We start from the raw sequence: 17,191 nt of genomic DNA on the forward strand, positions 1-17,191 counted from the left end.
TCAGCTGCTGGAGATTTTATTGAACGCCAGCGCTGGCTGTATGTTATTCAGACAAACTTTATGCTTGCTGCAGACCCACTCAGCAGCCTGCACCTGGTCCAGGGCAAAGCTGAGCCTCAGAGAGAAGAATGTGCTGTAATGCAGCAAGTTATTACAGGATAAATATTTATAAGCCCCTGTAAATATTTGCCATCGGTTCCCTCCTGGGACGCAGGGCAGACGGTCAGCGTTTCAGCAGTGCTGAAGGCATTAGCTGTTGTAGTTCTTTATATGTTATCTCAGCTAGTAAACCCTTTGTTGATTGTGTTTAGTTATAGCATTTAATGGTGCTAATTTCACACTAACAGGAGGCATCGGCTGGAATCGCTGCGTGCCTTGATCCCGGCCCCGCGGCGGGCTGGCTCTGGGTGTCACATCATCTGCGGTGCCGGGCCAGGGGCAGGGGTGGCAGAGGGGGTCACCCCAAAACCTCCCCGCGCAGATCCCCGGGGAGGGGGAAGGGCCCCCGGATGCACCAGTGCTATTGGAACCTCGGAGCGTTCCGCTGAGAAAACCAGAAAATAAACACGGCAAATCCAGCACCCCCCTGGGCAGCTGGCGGGGCGGGGGCTCTCGGCGGTGTCCAAGCAATATTCCTCGGGGTGCCCCGGGGATGTCCCGCTGCGGGAGGTCGGGCGGGAGCCGTGTCCCTGCAGGGTGGCACAGTGGGGTCCCCGCGTGGGAACGGGGGACGGGCTGCCCGTGCCCTGCTGTCCCCTCCGGGGGGCACAGGGGCCAGGGCAGGTCCTGGAGGGGTGGCTGCGGGCGGTTCCGTGCCCGGGGCAGCAGATGCCGGCGGGTCCCGGCTCCCCCATGGCCGCGGCCTCTGTCGGGCTGAGACGGGGCGGGCGGAGCGGTGGGAATCCGGGGGAGAAATGCCAGGGCAGGCAAGGCCGTGACTCCTCCATGCCCTCAAACGCAGCAGTAAAACAATGGGCCCCGGGCAATAGCGCTTGCTGGATTGTTGCACAGGACTCTTTGGGGGCTCCACTTTGCTGCTCATGCACGAAAGCCAGTCATTTGGCAAAAATCAGCTCAGTTAGCAGCCATTGTTCCTAAAGAGCCCGGGGCTGAATGGGCTCGGGGCTAATATATTCTATTATCCCACGCCTGCCTCTTTCGCGCGGTAGCGTGGAGGGAACCCCACATTCCAGGGCCGGGGCAGAGCGTGGCCGGTGCTGCCCGCAGAGCACCTGGGGGGGCCGGGGAGGGCACCGCTGGCACCGAGAGAGGGGGGGGTCAGCCTCAGCCCCCAGCCCTCCCTTCGAGGCTGAGTTCCCTCCTGGGTGGATGTGGAGGAGGCTGCGGTGGGGACAGAGCCCATCATCCCGCAGACTGCGAGGAGCATCAGAGGTGGCAGAAATAAGCCCGGTTAATTGGGCTGGGCTTTTCAAAGGGTAGGGGGAGACTGGGGACGGCAGAAATTGGGCACGTTGCAAAGCATCTCATTATTCAATAAGAATATGTTAGCCTCTGTGGGAGAGGCTGTAATAAATGGCTATAAAGCAAAGTTAAATTATGACATTAGAGACTATGAAGAGATTTAAGAAGCACTGGGCTACATAATTCTGAATGGAAATGGCTTCACAGGCTTCACTCAGAAAAGTTAATGCCCAATTTAGAAGGGGTTTGTTGGAAGAGTGGCCCTTTTTGGTCAACTTCTATTTAAGGGGACTTGTTCTGTATATTAAGCAATTTTGTGGTCTAGACCAGAGATGCTGGCTTTTCTCTCTCTCTCTTTTTTTTTCTTTTTTTTCTTTTTTTTCTTTTTTTTTTTTTTTCCACCTCACAGAGAAGATATCTCTTGTTTACTGCTGAATTCTCCACTTCATTAGCGGTGCTAACTGGCTGCTCTCCTCTGTTGGCCCTCAGGTGAAAGTGGCTCTTTCATGCTTCCAGGCTACAGAGCCTCTTCCATTTACCTCTCAATGAGGTGTAGTTCCTGCATTAAATCGCACAAGCTGCTGAAGCAACAGGCAGTGAGGGGAGTTTTGTAGGAGCCCGGAGGAGGGAGCTCGGCAGAGCTCGGGAGAGCTTCCTGGACGTGGAGGTGGGCACATGTCCTGCTGCTGCAGGGTGCTGCTCCCGGCGGGGCTGCGGCCAGGTTTCCCGGCCGATACCTCTTTAAGAAACAGACCGGCTCTTTCTTTTTCCTGCTGGGTTTTAAAATTTATTTATTTATGACAAATACCATAGTTTTTGTTGGAATTTGTCCACAGGGAAACGAGGTCTGCACGATCCAGTCCAGGTTCTCAGAAACATCTGCAACCTTGGCAAAGCCGCTCAGGAGCCGTCCTGGCTCCGCCGCCCGGTTCGCTCCCACAACGGGGGACGCGGCCGCGCGGGGCTCCGGGGTGCGCTCCCGGGCTCGGGGGTCTCCCCGTGGTCCCCAGCCCGCTCCCGCAGCACCTTTCCGGACCCCGTCGGGTCGGGACTCCGCGGCCGCTCTCCCGCCCGCGCTGCAGGTGCCCGCGCAGCTCGGTGGGGGTTGGGCCGGGCTCGTCCCGTGGCCGCCAGGTTCCCCCGTGTCCCCCCGATCCCCCCGTGTCCCCCCGGGGAGGGGATGGGGGCGGCGCTATCCGGGCCCGGCCGCACTGCGATTGGCTCCGGCGCCGCTGAGTGACACCGGCGGGCGAGCGCACGGCGGGAGGCGCCGCCCTGATTGGCTGCCGGGGGGTGACAAACCCGCGGCGCGCGGCGGCGGGGCCAGAGCGGGGCCGGGGCGGCGGGAGCGGCGGAGGCGGCGGAGGCGGCGGAGGCGGCGGAGGCGGCGGAGGCGGCGGAGGCGGCGGAGGGGCTCGGCTCGGCTCGGCTCGGCTCGGCTCGGCTCGGCTCGGCTCGGCTCGGCTCGGCTCGGCTGCCCGTGTCCGACGGGGAGGCTGCCGGCAGCGGGCACCGGGCAGTGCTGGGGGGCCCCCGGGCTGGGCGCAGCGGCGGGGACCGTCGGCGGGGTCGCGGGGAGGGTCCCCGGGGGCGGCCGCCGGCAGCGGTCTCCCGGCGGGGAGCGGCGGGCGGTTCCGTCGGGGCTGCCGTCGGCGGGCGCGGCAATGGGAGGCGTGCGGGGCCCCCACAGGGCCGCTCTGCGGGCCCTGGTCTCGCTGGCCGTGGGGCTGCTGGCGAGCGGCGGGGCCAGCGAGTACGACTATGTCAGCTACCAGTCCGACCTGGGGCCCTACCCCGGCGGTCGGTTCTACGCCAAACCCCACCAGTGCGTGGCCATCCCCGCCGACCTGCGGCTCTGCCACAGCGTGGGCTACGACAAGATGGTGCTACCCAACCTGCTGGACCACGAGACCATGGCCGAGGTGAAGCACCAGGCCAGCAGCTGGGTGCCCCTGCTCAACAAGAACTGCCACATGGGCACCCAGGTCTTCCTCTGCTCCCTCTTTGCACCCGTCTGCCTGGACCGGCCGGTCTACCCGTGCCGCTGGCTCTGCGAGGCCGTGCGTGACTCCTGCGAGCCCGTCATGCAGTTCTTTGGCTTCTTCTGGCCCGAGATGCTCAAGTGTGACCAGTTTCCCCAGGACGATGTCTGCATTGCCATGACGGCTCCCAACGCCACCGAGGTCTCCAGGCCCAAAGGTAAGGTGTGACCGGAGCTCCAGCGCTGGTCCTGGTTCTTTTCTCTGAGCTGATGGGGCAGAAGGGACCGAAGGAGGAGGCTCACCTCTGCACCCCGGCAGCAGTGCTCCTGCAGCCCCACAGCACTCTGCGAGCACTCCTGCCCTAAGGAAGGCAGGATGCCCCACCAGCTCCTCACCTCCATCCCGGAGCTGAGCCCTGGGACACAATGGATGTGTGGCTGCCCAGGTCACTGCACCGGGGCTGGGCTCCATCCTCCAGGTGCTGCACTGCCCCAGCAGCAGTTTCCCTGCTCAGCCCTGCTCCCGAGAGGCAGCAGTGGGACACATGGTCCCAAAAACATTCTGCCTGGACAGGGTAAATAGGGACATTGTTCATTTCTGGGGGAGATGCTGGGCAGCTGCAAGTACAGTGGAAATCCATCCCTGTCCTCTCAGGTAGGCTGTGTGCTGGTGAGGGACTGCGAGGCTTAGCGAGAAAAGATCAGGGAAAGTAGATGAGGTTTTTGTTTGTTTTTATTACGGTCTTTTTGGTGCCGGACTGGTTTGTTTGTGTGAGTTGCAATGAGTCTGGTTTGTTGTTCAAACTTTTAAAAATAAATAAATAAACATCCTGCTGCCTCTTCAGCATTCTGCACCGGAGTGCTTTGAAAGGGTGGCAGGAGGGGTGTGTGTGGAGGGGGGGCAGAGGGCTGTGATGCTTCCCTGTGTCACTGAAAGGAGTGAGCACTCCCCGTTTTAGAGGGATCTTGCAGGAGTTCAGGAGGAGCTGAGGGATGGGGCAGCTGTGCCCAAGGTTGACCAAGTGCTTTGGCCTCTGTGCTGTGTCCAGAGCTCATCTGGGGGAAGATCTCCTTCTGCAGCAGCTTCTTGCCTGCACTCACCTTCACAACAAAGGCTTTTTGCTGTGCTCTGCTGGGACTGTGCAGTGTTATCCCACTCGGCCCAGCAGGACTCGTACTTCAGGGAGCCCTTTAGTTATGGGGCAGGAAGGCAGTGCACCCTGCAGCAGAGGGGTGACACCTTGGGGGTGTCCCCAGGAGCCAGTGCGGGGACACATGAAGCGTGTGGGCTGGTGTGGGGCAGGGCAGTGGCTGCAGAGAGGGATGCTGGAGCTCACAGCTGCCAGAGCTCTACAGGGAAACACTGTCATGCCCAGAGGCAGGTGGGGTGTGAAGTGTGTACCCATGTCAGGGGTGAAGTTTGGTGCCTGCTCTCTCCTGGGCACCCAAACTTTTCCCATGCAGCACTGGTGGCAGTGCAGCCACACTGACAAGTGCAGCTTGTTCGTACTGATGTGATTGCTGGAGGAAGCTCTTTGTTTTCCAGGAAAGTTCTATAATCATCTGCCCTAAGTGAACCTAGACCCTTGGTCAAGACTGCAGTCATGTCCTGTGTTGCAGGTACAAGGGTTGCTTTTATTTCTGGGAGACTTGCAGCCAAGCGTGATTCTGGGGCAGCTGGCTCTGAGCTGCTTGCTGTAGGGTTGCCCACTCATGGGTTTGAGATGGAGTTTGAGCTGTTTGGAGGCTGTTAATTTTAGAGACATTAGTGACACAGGACCTGGGAACAGTCTTCTAGGTGAACAGCATCTGCTAAGTTTTCCCTTGTGTAGTTTAACAACTAACTTTCTGATCCCCTTTCAGACCTGTCTTGACAGCAGCATTGGGGTGGGACAGTACCCCTTTCTTTTGGTGCTGCTACCGTGCCCATCAGCAGAGAAAGTAAGTCTTTAAAATTGTCGTGCAAATGTGAACTTCCTTCAGCCTTCAATGGAAAAGCATGAGCCACCATCCTCACATCCCCTGGCTGCTTGAAAGTCTCTCAGCAGCAGCTCCAGAGGTCTCAGGCCAAGGTCCCTGTTCGCATTGCACCGACTGGGGCACTTCTCCATGAGGTGACAAGCAATCTGGCTGGAGAACACTGCTTCGAGGCCAGAAGACCAACCCCCTGTAATCTGTGGCCCTCGACACTGTGTGTGCTGGGTCCTTCCCTCCACCACAGGACACCCTGTCCCCAGTTTGTGTTTCCTGTGAGCCCCTTCGGTCTGGGGCACTGGGGTGTGTTTCCTGTTGATTCCGAGAGGGTCAGAACCCAGGAGTGTCCCCCCCTTTTCTCTGAGCACTAATAAGAACGAGCCCTTTCAGTATTTTTCCCCATTAACACCTTGAAATTGGAATTTGTTTCTGCCTCTCAAAGAGCTGACCTGCTGAATTCCTTTCTCCTTAAGCATGAGGCGGTAAAGCCTGCAGGCCCCCAGGATGCATCAGGGGAGTTGCAGATTAATATAGCACTACACATTCCTTCTCCTGCCCCTGCAGTAAGCTGGTTGGTTCTAAAGCCAGGCATTGGAAAATGGTCAGCAGGGAAAAAAGCAGGCTGGAAGCAGGCTAAGGCTGGAGCAGGGCTGTGATCTGCAGAAGAACTGGGGTGTCCTGTGTGGAAAGGAGCAATTCCCTTCCCCACTCGGCAAGGGACAGTGTCCCTAGCCCTGCTGTGATGGGAATGGGGGTCATAGGGCTGGAGGACAGTCCCTGGTAGGTAAGGAAAAGATGCCCATTACAGCTCCAGCCACTGGCTCTGGACCCTTGCTGTAGCGAGGAGGGGTCCCTGGAGTGCAGGGGTCCTCGCTGTCCCAGTAGTGTCAGAGTATTCCTGTGGCTGCTGCAGCACAGCTGAAACAAAGCTTGTTTTCACCAGGGAACAATGAGTCTTATTTTCCTATTATCTGTTTTTAGGTTTTTTTCCTTTGGTTTCCCAGAAAGCTCACAGGGTGGACATGGAGGTGGCTTTCATGTGGTTTGCATGGCCCATGTCAGCTTGGGTGTAGAAGCACCTGGACATGGTCGGCACTCTGAGGTGTTCAGAGATGAGTTGGTGTGTGGCAGGTACCCCCTGACTTTAAAAATAGGGTTGGGAATGTCATCATGTCCCCAAAGGCTGGTTTCTGCCTGTGTCACTCAAAGTTAGACAGAAGTGGCAATTGCATGCAAGGATTTTGGAAGAGGATGTTGCCCAGGTGATGGGTTAGGTGTGAGAGCACCAGCAGTGGGATTGATGAGCTGGGTGCTGCCAAGGTTGTGATTGGAAGGGCAGTTGCTTTGCATGTGTGACTAATCAAGACATGGTGCATGACCCCAGGAATTAGCATTTGGCACAGGATGCGTTTGGAGGGGTGGGAGTGAAAGCATCAAAAGTACAAAAAGTCCTGAAACCCCTGTGGGGCATCTGGGACTGCAGGGAGTTGACTCCATGGTTGGTACAGGTCGTGGCTGTGCCTCCCTCCAGCAGTTCTGGCTCTGCACCCTCTTGCTGGGAGACCTCCCTGTTGTTTCCATCCAGCAATGCTGTGGGTTTTGCTGGCCTGGCAGCACGCAGGGACCAGCTGACGTTTTGCTGCAGCACCATCCCCGAGAATAACTCTCTTGTGTGGGAAGGAGCCCTCCTGGACTGGGAACAGAAGGAGCATCTCCCAGTCCAACAAATTAATCCGTCAGTAGCACAGATCTGTGTCTGTGCTGCTGGGTGGTCTCCGTTCTGGCTGGAGACAGGAACCTGGAAAAAGATTTTTATTCTCTGGGTGGTGTGAACTTTCCTCCTGGGATGGATCCCTATGAAATGTCCTGGGCTGGAGTTTCCCAAGAGGAGGATGTTGGCCAGCAGCTGGTGAGCAGAGCCAGCTCTCCTCCACTGGAGCCATGAGGCTGCTCTGTGGGGTGTAGCTGGACTGAAAACAAAAAAGAGAAGACATCAGCTCACAGGGTTTTGCTGGAGGGACTTCTGAATGGGGTGGGCTCATGTGAGAGGTTTGTGGGTCCATCACACACCAGTGCTGCTCTAGAGCAGGAAGAGAGGTGAAGGGCTTGGTGTGCAGTGCTTGGGCAGCCTGCGGGGTGGTCCCAGCACCGAGGAGAACCTGCACTGAGGGGCTCACCCTTCCCAACCCCCCGTGTGTCTCCAGGGCAGCCCGTCAGCACGGAGGCATCCCTGGGCACTGTCCTCCAGCTCTGCCAGGGTTTGGGCACTGTCCCTGCCTTGACACTGCTGGGAGGGACGGTCAGTGGGCTGTGGGCCACAGCCAGCAGCTCTCCTCAGCTGAGTGCCTGGCCCTGGAAACCTCTCTGTGTGCCAGCGCTGTCCTCCTGCTCTTGGCAGCTGCCCACCCCTGCTCGTGCCCAGCCCCGGAGCTGCTGGCAGCACCAGAACGGGGCTGGCAGGAGCCTGGGGAGCTGCTGGAGGGCTCCCGACACCCAGCTGGGAGTCATCCTGCTGTTTGGGGGACCCCTGGCAGGGTTCTGGGGGCGGGCAGTGACCCCACAGCCCTGTGCTGGCTGGCTCCGGGGATGGTTCCTCACCACCTCGTCTCTCCTCTTGCCAGGAACGACCGTGTGCCCTCCCTGCGACAACGAGATGAAGTCGGAGGCCATCGTGGAGCATCTGTGTGCCAGCGAGTTCGGTAAGGAGGATCTGGGGGGCACGGACCGGGGCTCCGGGGCTGCTGCCTGCCCGGACACCCTGCGGGCGGCCTGGCCCTTGGCGGGGCCGTTCCCGAGGCCATGGTGCCTCTAGGTGTCAGTGTCGGTGCGCTGAGCCGACGGGACCGGGAGGACGGGACCAGTCCGGGATGTGCTGGGAGCTCCCGGGGTGCGGGAGAGCTGCGTGGCGGCAGCGGTGCCCCCGCATCACCCCGGCAGCTGAGCATCTCCCTGCACTCCGTGCAGGACGAGGCTCCATCAGCACCCAAGGCAGCGATGCTGCGGGGCCAGCAGAGGAGCAGATAGATGGTGCTGGTCTGGAGTCTGGTGGCCGGGCAGAAGTGGCAGTGGTTGGTCTGCAGTGAACTCCATGGTATTTGTCACTTAACCCTGGTGTTCCCGTGCTCCTGTGTGCTTGCAGGAATGGTGCAGGAATGGACTCTTACTCTGCTTGCTGTCATGAAGGACCAAACCAGCTTCCTCCTCCCCCCAGGCTGCTTGTACCCCTGGGTTTCTTATTAGCAAAGTTTATGCTGCTCTTGTCAAGTTTAGGTGTAAAAACCCAAAACCAGTCCTTGTCTGGCTAGGGCCAAGCAGCGAGCCTAAAAAACACAGAGCTATTTGAAAGCTGTTTCCTAAATATATTGTGACTGAGTAAGTGAGGCAGACAATCATTGGTAAACAGAACTTCACTTAAAAAAAAGTGTAGTTGGGAAAAATATTAGCTTTCTCAGATCAAACCCAGAATTAACTGGTTTTGACATCCTTGCTGGTGTGTGTAACGTTCCCGGAAGGTTATTAAAGGCATATTGAACAAGGTGTGCATTCCTCAAGGATTAGCACTTGAATGTGCCCTGTGCCAGAGCTCACTGTGCAGACCCAAACCTGCTCTGCATGTCACTGTGCTGCCCTTTCTGCTGCAAATGTCTTCTCCACTCTCCTGCAGACTCGGAATGCCAATAACCCTAAGTTCAGGACAGACTTTTTCTAAAAGGAAAAAAAGGCATCATCAGGAACACTCAGGTTATAGTTTCCCAGGAATGAGTGTGCCTTGAGCTGGGTCAGGTGGCATACCCAGGGACTGACTGGGGTGGCAGTGGTGGCTCTCTTGTCAGTGGTCAATCCCATACCTGTCACCTTCCCCGGAGATGTGTGAGGACCCAGCAGAAGTGGGATTCTGCTAGTGGGCAGGAACTGGGGAGGGAAATGGAAGCCTAACCACATGCTTGTCATCAGCCTCTGCTGCTGAGTGTCCTCCCTGTGTGCTGGGACAGTTACACAATGGGGAGCAGAGGCCAAACCAGAAATGTTCACAGCTTCAGTGGAGCAGCTTGAGACATTGACTTGTCCACAGACAGAGCTGGTCATTGGGAAATTCTGTGGTGACAGCTTCCAGGGGATGGGAAGGTTTCTTGTCAGATAGATCCCTGTGTACCAGAAGCAGCAGAGAGATTGAAGCAGAGGAGGGTTCATGCAGCTGCATTTTGGTGTTTTCTTCCTTCCATTGGTCACTCTTTTTTCTGCATGTAGCACTGCAGAGGTGCCCAGTCAGTGCAGCTGGGGAGGAGATGCTGTGCAGGTCTGGCCTGTGCCCTGCAGTGTGAGCAGGACAGGGAAGGTGCTCCAGGGGATGTCCCCATGGGGAGAGGAGCTTGTGGGGGAGTCAGCAACTTTGGGAAGTTTCTTAAAGCACAGTGCCTGGCTCTTGGGTCTTTGTTTAGTCTTGGGGGGTTACTGTCACGGGGCAGATTTCTCAAGGAGAGCTGTTTATCTGGCACTAAAATAAACTCCCAACCCTTCAGACTGAGACTTTTCATGCACATCCACCAAGGTAAACACTGGCAGCTGACAGGTTACAGATCTTCATCAAAGCCAGACATGTACAATAAATGTTTAAACTAACATGTGCTGCACAGGGCAGCTGTTGGTGGTTTCTGCCTTGATTTCAGATCATGTAGGAGCTGCCTCTTCTTCTCCAGCCTAGCTCTCTCCTTTGAAGCACCAGCTCAGTGTCTCAGGTTTTGACCCAGCATCTCAGCACTGCACCTGGTTTGCTGCTCAGCTGCTTGCTATGGCTGTGGTCCCCTGTCCTTGGGGGGTGTTGCAAGGTCCTGTTGTGGCTCTGTGAGTAATGTTTCCTGCCTGGGTGCTGAGGCTGAGAGCGGACAGAGGCAGCACAGAGGGTGTTGGTGGGTGTGCAGGGACCCTCACTACGGGCACAGACTGTCTCTGGGGCTGGTCTGGTGCAGTGTTGGTGTGCCAGGGGCAGTGATGGTGCTTGATGGAGTGGGAGCTCACTCTGTGCCCTCCTCCAGGCCTCTGGGCTGCAGCCAGGGTTTGCTTCTCACTCCTTGTGCAGGCTGGGCTGTCCCTGAAGTTCATTCCTCTCTCTGTTTCTCTTAGTGATTTTATTTATTGTTTCTGCCCTTTCTCTGGGGGCTGAGGGGATCCTGCTGCACGGCTCTCACTGCACTGGAGACTGCAGTGCAATCAATACATGCTGTTTATTTTTTCCTGTGACTGACAGCTCCTTGCCTGCAGCCTTCTCCTGTTACAGCCCTAATGTGTCTTCTGGCAGTTTTCCTCCTTCTGAGTGATTTCTAAAGGAAGGAGCAATGAGGCTGAAGGAACAGCAGAGCTTTCCCATCTCTCACATTCCCTTCCCAGCCCCTGAGGTTCTGGAGTGGGGCCCCTGCCTCTGCAGGCAGGAGAACAGCAGTGACCATGCTGAGGAGTGGGAGTGGAGGTGCCTGTGGGGCAGAGCCCCACGGGTGGCACGGTGAGACACGGGAGGGAGCCCAGAGCTCTGGGGCTGGTGTTGGGAGGGAGGATGCCTCTTGGGAGGCACTAAAGCCATGGTCTCAGCTTGTCTGTGAGCCTGGGTTTCCTCTTTCCCTGTGCTGGGGGTGGGACTGGAAAGCTGTAGGGACATTGATAAGATTTGTTTCAAGTGATGAAATGTGAGTTGTGCTTTGTCAGGCTGGACCCCAACCAGCTCTGCGGGGCCTTTGCTGCTCTTGGAGCTGCTGCTGCCAAGAGTCATTTCACTCCAAGTGAGCAAACACTTTCATATACCCTGTTTCATATTAGCAGAAATAAAAAAAGACATTTTTATATCTCCAGCACTCCCCACTCTCTCTGTATTACAGATACCAGAGCTGTGCTACCATCTGATATGAGCTGTTTATAGTCAGGGCCAAATTCCTGGCTTGATCTAACAGGGTAGTGGGAGCTGTGGCTGGTGATGTGGCTGCTGCCCCTCTTGTGTCCTGCCTGGGCATCCCTGAGTCAGAGCAATCCGTAGGGAATTGCCAGGCAGGAGAGGAGGGCCTGAGAGGGGAGGAGGCTGCCGATGCTGGGCTGGTCCTGCTGGGTGCTGCCCTGGGAAGAGGCAGGGCTGGGTGATGCAGGGTTGTGTGGGGAGCTGGGGGGAGCTGGGGGGAGCTGGCTGTAGCTGCTGGTGCAGGCAGGCTCCAGCTCCTCACAGGAGTCTCTGTGCTGTTGGAGGAGGCTGTGGCTGTGTCTGATTGTATGTGGCAGCTCACTGTGGCAGTGAATGTGTCTGGTGAGAGGGTCAGTGCCTGTGCAGGGCTCTTGGCACCGTCTCTCCCGGCCATGGTGAGAGCTGGCGAGTGGCTTGTGCCTGGGAAGGTGTCAACTTCTCAACACTGGGGCTGAGCAAGGGCAAGTGTGGGTTTAGCACCCCGGGAGGATTTCTGCTATTGTAAGCACAACATGTCTGAGAGCTGTTGGCTCCCAAATTAAATCCTGAAATCTCCTTTGTTGTGCTTTGTTTCTGTGTTTTCATCCCTGGGGATGCTGCTCCCCTCCCAACCCCAGCACCCAGGGGCTGCAGTCCTGGCACCACGCTGGGCCGGGTCCAGCACCGCGTCTCGGCATGTTGCGAGCAGACCTGAGACAATGCCTGGCTGGAAAGGGCTTTCCTGGCTTTGTGTGTGCTGCTGGCGGCAGCCGGCCACCAGCTTTGGGAAGAGGTTTTGCTGGAGCGTGTCTGTATCCCACGCGGGAAGGGCTGTGGCTGGCGTGCCTGCCCTGCAGCCCGCGGGACACCAGGGATGGGTGCTGCTCCCGGGGCTGGACTGGGAAGGCTGCACACATTCCCGTTCTGGGGATAACGCCCGGCGTCTCTTCCCGGGGTCAGCTCCCTCTCAGCAGCGATTCAGTCCGTGGCAGGGAGCGCATCCCGGGGGCTGGGAGTTAACTTCAGCTATTCTGCCACTCAGCGCCGAGATGGATTTGGTGCAACCCAGGGGGAGCGGGGAGGCTCCCAGGGAGGGTGTTTGCTTTGGCAGCTCTGGCAGATCCCAGAGCCAAGTCTCAATCCGTCCCGCTCCGGCCCGTCCCCACTGCTGGGCGGAGGTGTTCCCGGGGCCGGGGGGATGCCAGGCCAGTCGCAGGACGGTCGTCCCTGCCAAATCCTTGATGTTTCCGGAAAGCCACAAGCCGAGGGGCTGCCTCCCGCCGCCTGGTGCTGTGCTTCAGAGCCGGGCATGCAGCCGGGAACGGACGAGCCCTCGGGCGCCGCGTCTCTGATCTGCCTGGAAAATGCCAGAGATGCGTGTCCGGCCCCGCTGCCCGACCTGCAACTCCTCCCTGGGACTCTCGCCTGGAAATCTGGTCAGAGTTTAAGGAACGCGGCCCCAGCAAGGGGGGGATGAGGGGGACTGAGGGGCCAGGTCACTGGCAGAAGGGTGAAAGCTGAGCCTTGATTAAAATGGCTTTTATTTTCATGTTTTTTCTTTGCTCATGTGACTGCTTAGTCCCCAGCAAGGCAGCCGGCACTCGGCTGCGTTTTTCCCGGGCAGCACTGCAAACTCTTGATGATGATGATGATGATGATGCTGCTGCCAAGGACATCGGTGCTGGGAAGAGCAGAGTCGTACAAGAATTATTTGAACCTCTGGCCAGCCCCCTCGTTGCCCCTCCTCGGTCTGATCCGTCCTTGGCTCTGAGCTCTGCTTTGCACCAGTGAGGTTTGCACGGTTCTAGTTTGTGTTTGGATTTATGGTTCACCTGGGTAGCTCCCAGTTGCCCTGAACCTGCATTGCTGGCTCGCAGATGGATGATGGTGCAGGGAAGGGAGAAGCTGGGAGCTCCCACAGCACAGCATTACCAGACCCTCTTTGTTCTCCCTGGACTTGGAGCAGAACAGCACCTCTACAAGCTGCCAGATTGCTTTCTTCCTCTAGAAAAAAAGGATCTTAAACTTGCAGCAATCACAGCAAAGCAATTTGCAAATAAGACGTTTTGAAAAAGCCTGCTATTACTGGTATCATACTGTTCCTGCTGCACCAGCAGCCACCGTGCTTAGAGAAAGATTTGAAAGTCAGAATGGATAAAGAAATCGAGGTTCATATTGAGGGATGCTGCTACTGCTGCCCAATCAATGGCATGGAGCTTAGAGCTGCCTGAAAATTACTTCTTCCATTTTCCAAATTTGTTGAAAATTGATCTGGTTCAGCATCTTTAGTTCCTTAAAGCATGTGTCGCTTCAGCTCCTTAAACATCCTGAATTTGGAAAACAGATGGAATGAGAGTTCCACTGGGGTTTCCAGTACTGGATTAGTTTCTTGTACAGTAACAGTGCAACACAACAGGGCTCTTGGCAGGCGTTCTTGGCACAGGGCAGATAAATACCATTCCTCCTGTTGCCAGCGCGGTGTCTGGAAGCAGGAGGGTAACATGGAGACTCTACTGCCTTCTCAGGATCGTCATCACACTGTCCTGCTGCCATTCCTGTCTGGAATGCTGAGCAGAGCTGCTGTCCAGAAAGCAGAGTGTGTTCCCTGCTGCGAGTTCCAGCAGAGCAAGTCTCCACGGGGAAGTGCTGCTGGACCCGAGTCCCTGCCAGAGCCAGGGGCTCCCCCATGCTGTCTGCAGCACATGCTTTGGGAGTCAAATGAGAAGGGACAGCAGACAATTAATCACCTATCCGAGCACTATTTATCTGCAGCTCTGAAGTAAACTCCCCAATGGTGGAAATATGTTAGTAATTTTTGGCCATATGTGCTTTTCCCCAAAAATGAGGCAAAGCCAAATGGCACAGAAGTGATACTTTAATGTACAACACATTTTCATAATTTTTCCCATGTACACCACATTCCTCTTCATGGTTGTGGCAAAAGAACGTTTATTATTATTATTATTATTATTATTATTTGATTTTTGTTTTTATTTTTATTTTTATTACTATTATTGTTGTTGGTTTTATTATTAGAAGGGTTGCGATTAACTCAGGAAAATGTTGAACCCAAAGAGGAAAATATTTTCCATGGAAGTTTCTTTGGGATTAACTCCCTTCTCCTGGGGCAGGTGCAGGTGTGGGGCTGCTGTCCTTGCTGGGGTGGTTCCAGAGCAGGGAACAGGGACACGGAGCGGGTCGCTGGGCACCTGCAGCTGGGCAAAGGTTCTCCTCACCCCAGGCTCTGGGTCAGTGAAGGCTGCTCAGGAGTCGTGTTGATTTCCTCTTTCTCTGCCTCGTTTTTCAGCTCTTAAGATGACCATAAAGGAAGTGAAGAGGGAGAATGGGGACAAGATGATCATTCCACGGAAGAGGAAGGCTCTGAAGCTGGGCCCCATCCGGAAGAAGAACCTGAAGAAGCTGGTGCTGTTCCTGAAGAACGGCGCCGACTGCCCCTGCCATCAGCTGGACAACCTGGGCCACTACTTCCTCATCATGGGCCGCCAGGTCAAGACTCAGTACCTGCTGACAGCCATCTACAAGTGGGACAAGAAGAACAAAGAGTTCAAGAAGTTCATGAAGAAGATGAAATCCCCTGACTGCCCAACATTTCCGTCCGTCTTCAAGTGATGCAGTGGGTGGTGGCAGAGCCGCCCGGACCTGGCGCAGCAGCTGGGACCCCCCTGCTCCTCCCTCACGCTCCTCGGAGCTTCCCTCGCCGCCCCCAGCCCTCCCACCCCCCCGCTGCTGGCATTTTCCTGCTCGCCTGGGCGTGCAAAGCCTGACACACGATGCTTTCATCCAAAGCCCTGCTGCTGTTGGGGCCTGTACCTGCATTTAAATAACAGCTGGAGGGGAAAGGGCAAGGGCAGGGGTGTGATGTTATGTCAGGAGGTTACACGATAGCAGAACGGACCCTCGTGGCCTTGTCTACTCCCCCTTCACGGTTGCAGGATTGCCTTAAATTCATTCCTGTTTGAACCAGATTAGAAAAACAACCCATCCTCAGGATAAAAGTTAATAAGTGAGTAGTGGATGACCTCTGATAAAACTTCCTAATAGCTAATTGCCCTCACTGTAAAAAATTCCCATTGTAGTCTCCACCTTAGTTTAATGAAGCCTTAACCCTGGGTTCCTTGTGATACTTTGATTGACCAGATCACGGAGCCCTCCCTCACCACCATCTCCTGTAACGTGTCACTGGGATGATGGTCCTGGCCTCTGCACACCTCCATAACCCTCATGGTCCTCCCCAAGCCCTGTCCCTGAGCCCCATGACCTCCCTGAGCCTGGAGGAGGTTCCCCTCCTTCTCCAGCCTGTGAGTCCCTGCCTGGTCCAATGGTGCAGCCATCCCAACACAGGGCTAGGGCAAAGGGGGCTGCCTCCCCTGGACCCTCTGCCTCCCTTCACCTCCCCCTGTCCCTCTGGACACTGTTTCCCCACAGACCCCCATGGCAGAGCTCCCTGGCACCCATGTCACATCTGCCTGGACACATAATTCAGTTTTAGCCACGTGCCAAGGCATCCCCATCCCACTCCTCCTGCTAACTCCTCCAGCCTGTGGCTCCCCCTCACTTCACCAGGGATGTTTTTGCAGTTTCCTCAAGCTGCTGGCAGAACACCAGATTGCAGAAGGCTGAGGACTGTTCCCTACAGAACACCATGGGAAATGCATCGTCTCTGCCTTTCCCTCTTTGAGGTCACTGTGGGACTGATCAGTCTCTAGGTTTTTGTCTGTTTTGATGTGTGACAACTCAGCTTTGTAGCATTCTGTTGTGTTTTTTTGTTTGTTTTGTTTTGTTTTCCTTAATCAAAATGTCATGTTAGTGTGAGGTCAAGTAGTTTATGAAGGACAAAGAATATCACATCCAAATGATTACATTTATCGACCAAGCTGAAATTCATTATTCCATTAATTGGACAAGTTCTCTTTTCCATAGACCCACGTTCCACATTCATTGTACTGTCCTGCTCCCATTCAGTGTCCTCATCAATCACGATTACTCTGGAGAGAATGGATATCTTGTGATCTGAGATAATCCTGTTGTATTGCAGTTAAGTGAAATAACAAATCCTCCTTTTTGAGGTTTAAACCAACCCCACTGAAAGCTGGTGAATTAATTACTCCTTAGCTCGAGAGTGCTGTTTATTCCCCACGTGGGGACAGAGCTGCAGACTTGATTGTAGAAGAATTCCATGAAGAGGCCAAGTGCTCTGAGGAGTGACGTTTTACAGCTAACAGACAGATGAATTTAGGACGTGAACTCTGTAGAAAGTCCCACTAGATTGTCTTAGACCACCATTTGTAGTAGTGTTGTTTCTTTGATGCAAAATTAATCATTGTAGATAATGTGCTTTATCACTGAATTAAAGAAATAAATAAACCACAAGCTTTACTATCACAGATTGATGAGGTGAAATGGTGGGAGGGCTGACAGACCCAGCTATGGCAGAGGCAGGGGGTGGCCCAGAGCTGGGCCACGTTGAACTTCTTGTCTTGGGGCAGTGAAAGCTCCTGGCAAAAGCCCTGTGAGGGATTTCCATGGACCTGCAAAGTGTTTTACCATTCTCTGGCCAAACTGCTCCTTGATTTGCCAGCTATTCCTGTGTGGATCCAGTGGGTAGGTTCACTGGTCAGCACTCCACTTCCCTTGTGCTCTCTTGGGGTGTGGAGGCTTTTGGTAAAAAAAGCCCAAACATCACTAAAAAATGCATTTGGTTAAGCATCATGTTTTAACATCTAAGGTGTCTTTACATATATTGTTTTATTTTAGATAGTTAATTCAGAAAGTGTGGCAAATGAGAGGGGACTGTGTTTATGTTTGGATGTTTTGAGAAGGAGAAAATGTGAAAGATGAGTGAAAATCATCACTGCAGGGAACAGCCTTCAGTG

General features: G+C 55.4%; 1 protein-coding gene across 1 annotated transcript; it reads left to right on the top strand.

The window, feature by feature from the left end:
• The first annotated feature begins 2,805 nt into the window (after nucleotides 1-2,805).
• On the top strand, nucleotides 2,806-16,697 carry SFRP1 (secreted frizzled related protein 1). The gene is made up of 3 exons (XM_071728960.1): nucleotides 2,806-3,621; nucleotides 7,999-8,076; nucleotides 14,605-16,697. Exons 1-3 carry the CDS (start codon nucleotides 3,087-3,089, stop codon nucleotides 14,925-14,927), a joined length of 936 nt encoding a protein of 311 aa, XP_071585061.1. The 5' UTR covers nucleotides 2,806-3,086; the 3' UTR covers nucleotides 14,928-16,697.
• The last annotated feature ends 494 nt before the right edge of the window (nucleotides 16,698-17,191 follow it).

Source organism: Heliangelus exortis, chromosome 30 (assembly GCF_036169615.1).
Source record: "Heliangelus exortis chromosome 30, bHelExo1.hap1, whole genome shotgun sequence".
NCBI classification, from domain to species: Eukaryota; Metazoa; Chordata; class Aves; order Apodiformes; family Trochilidae; genus Heliangelus; species Heliangelus exortis.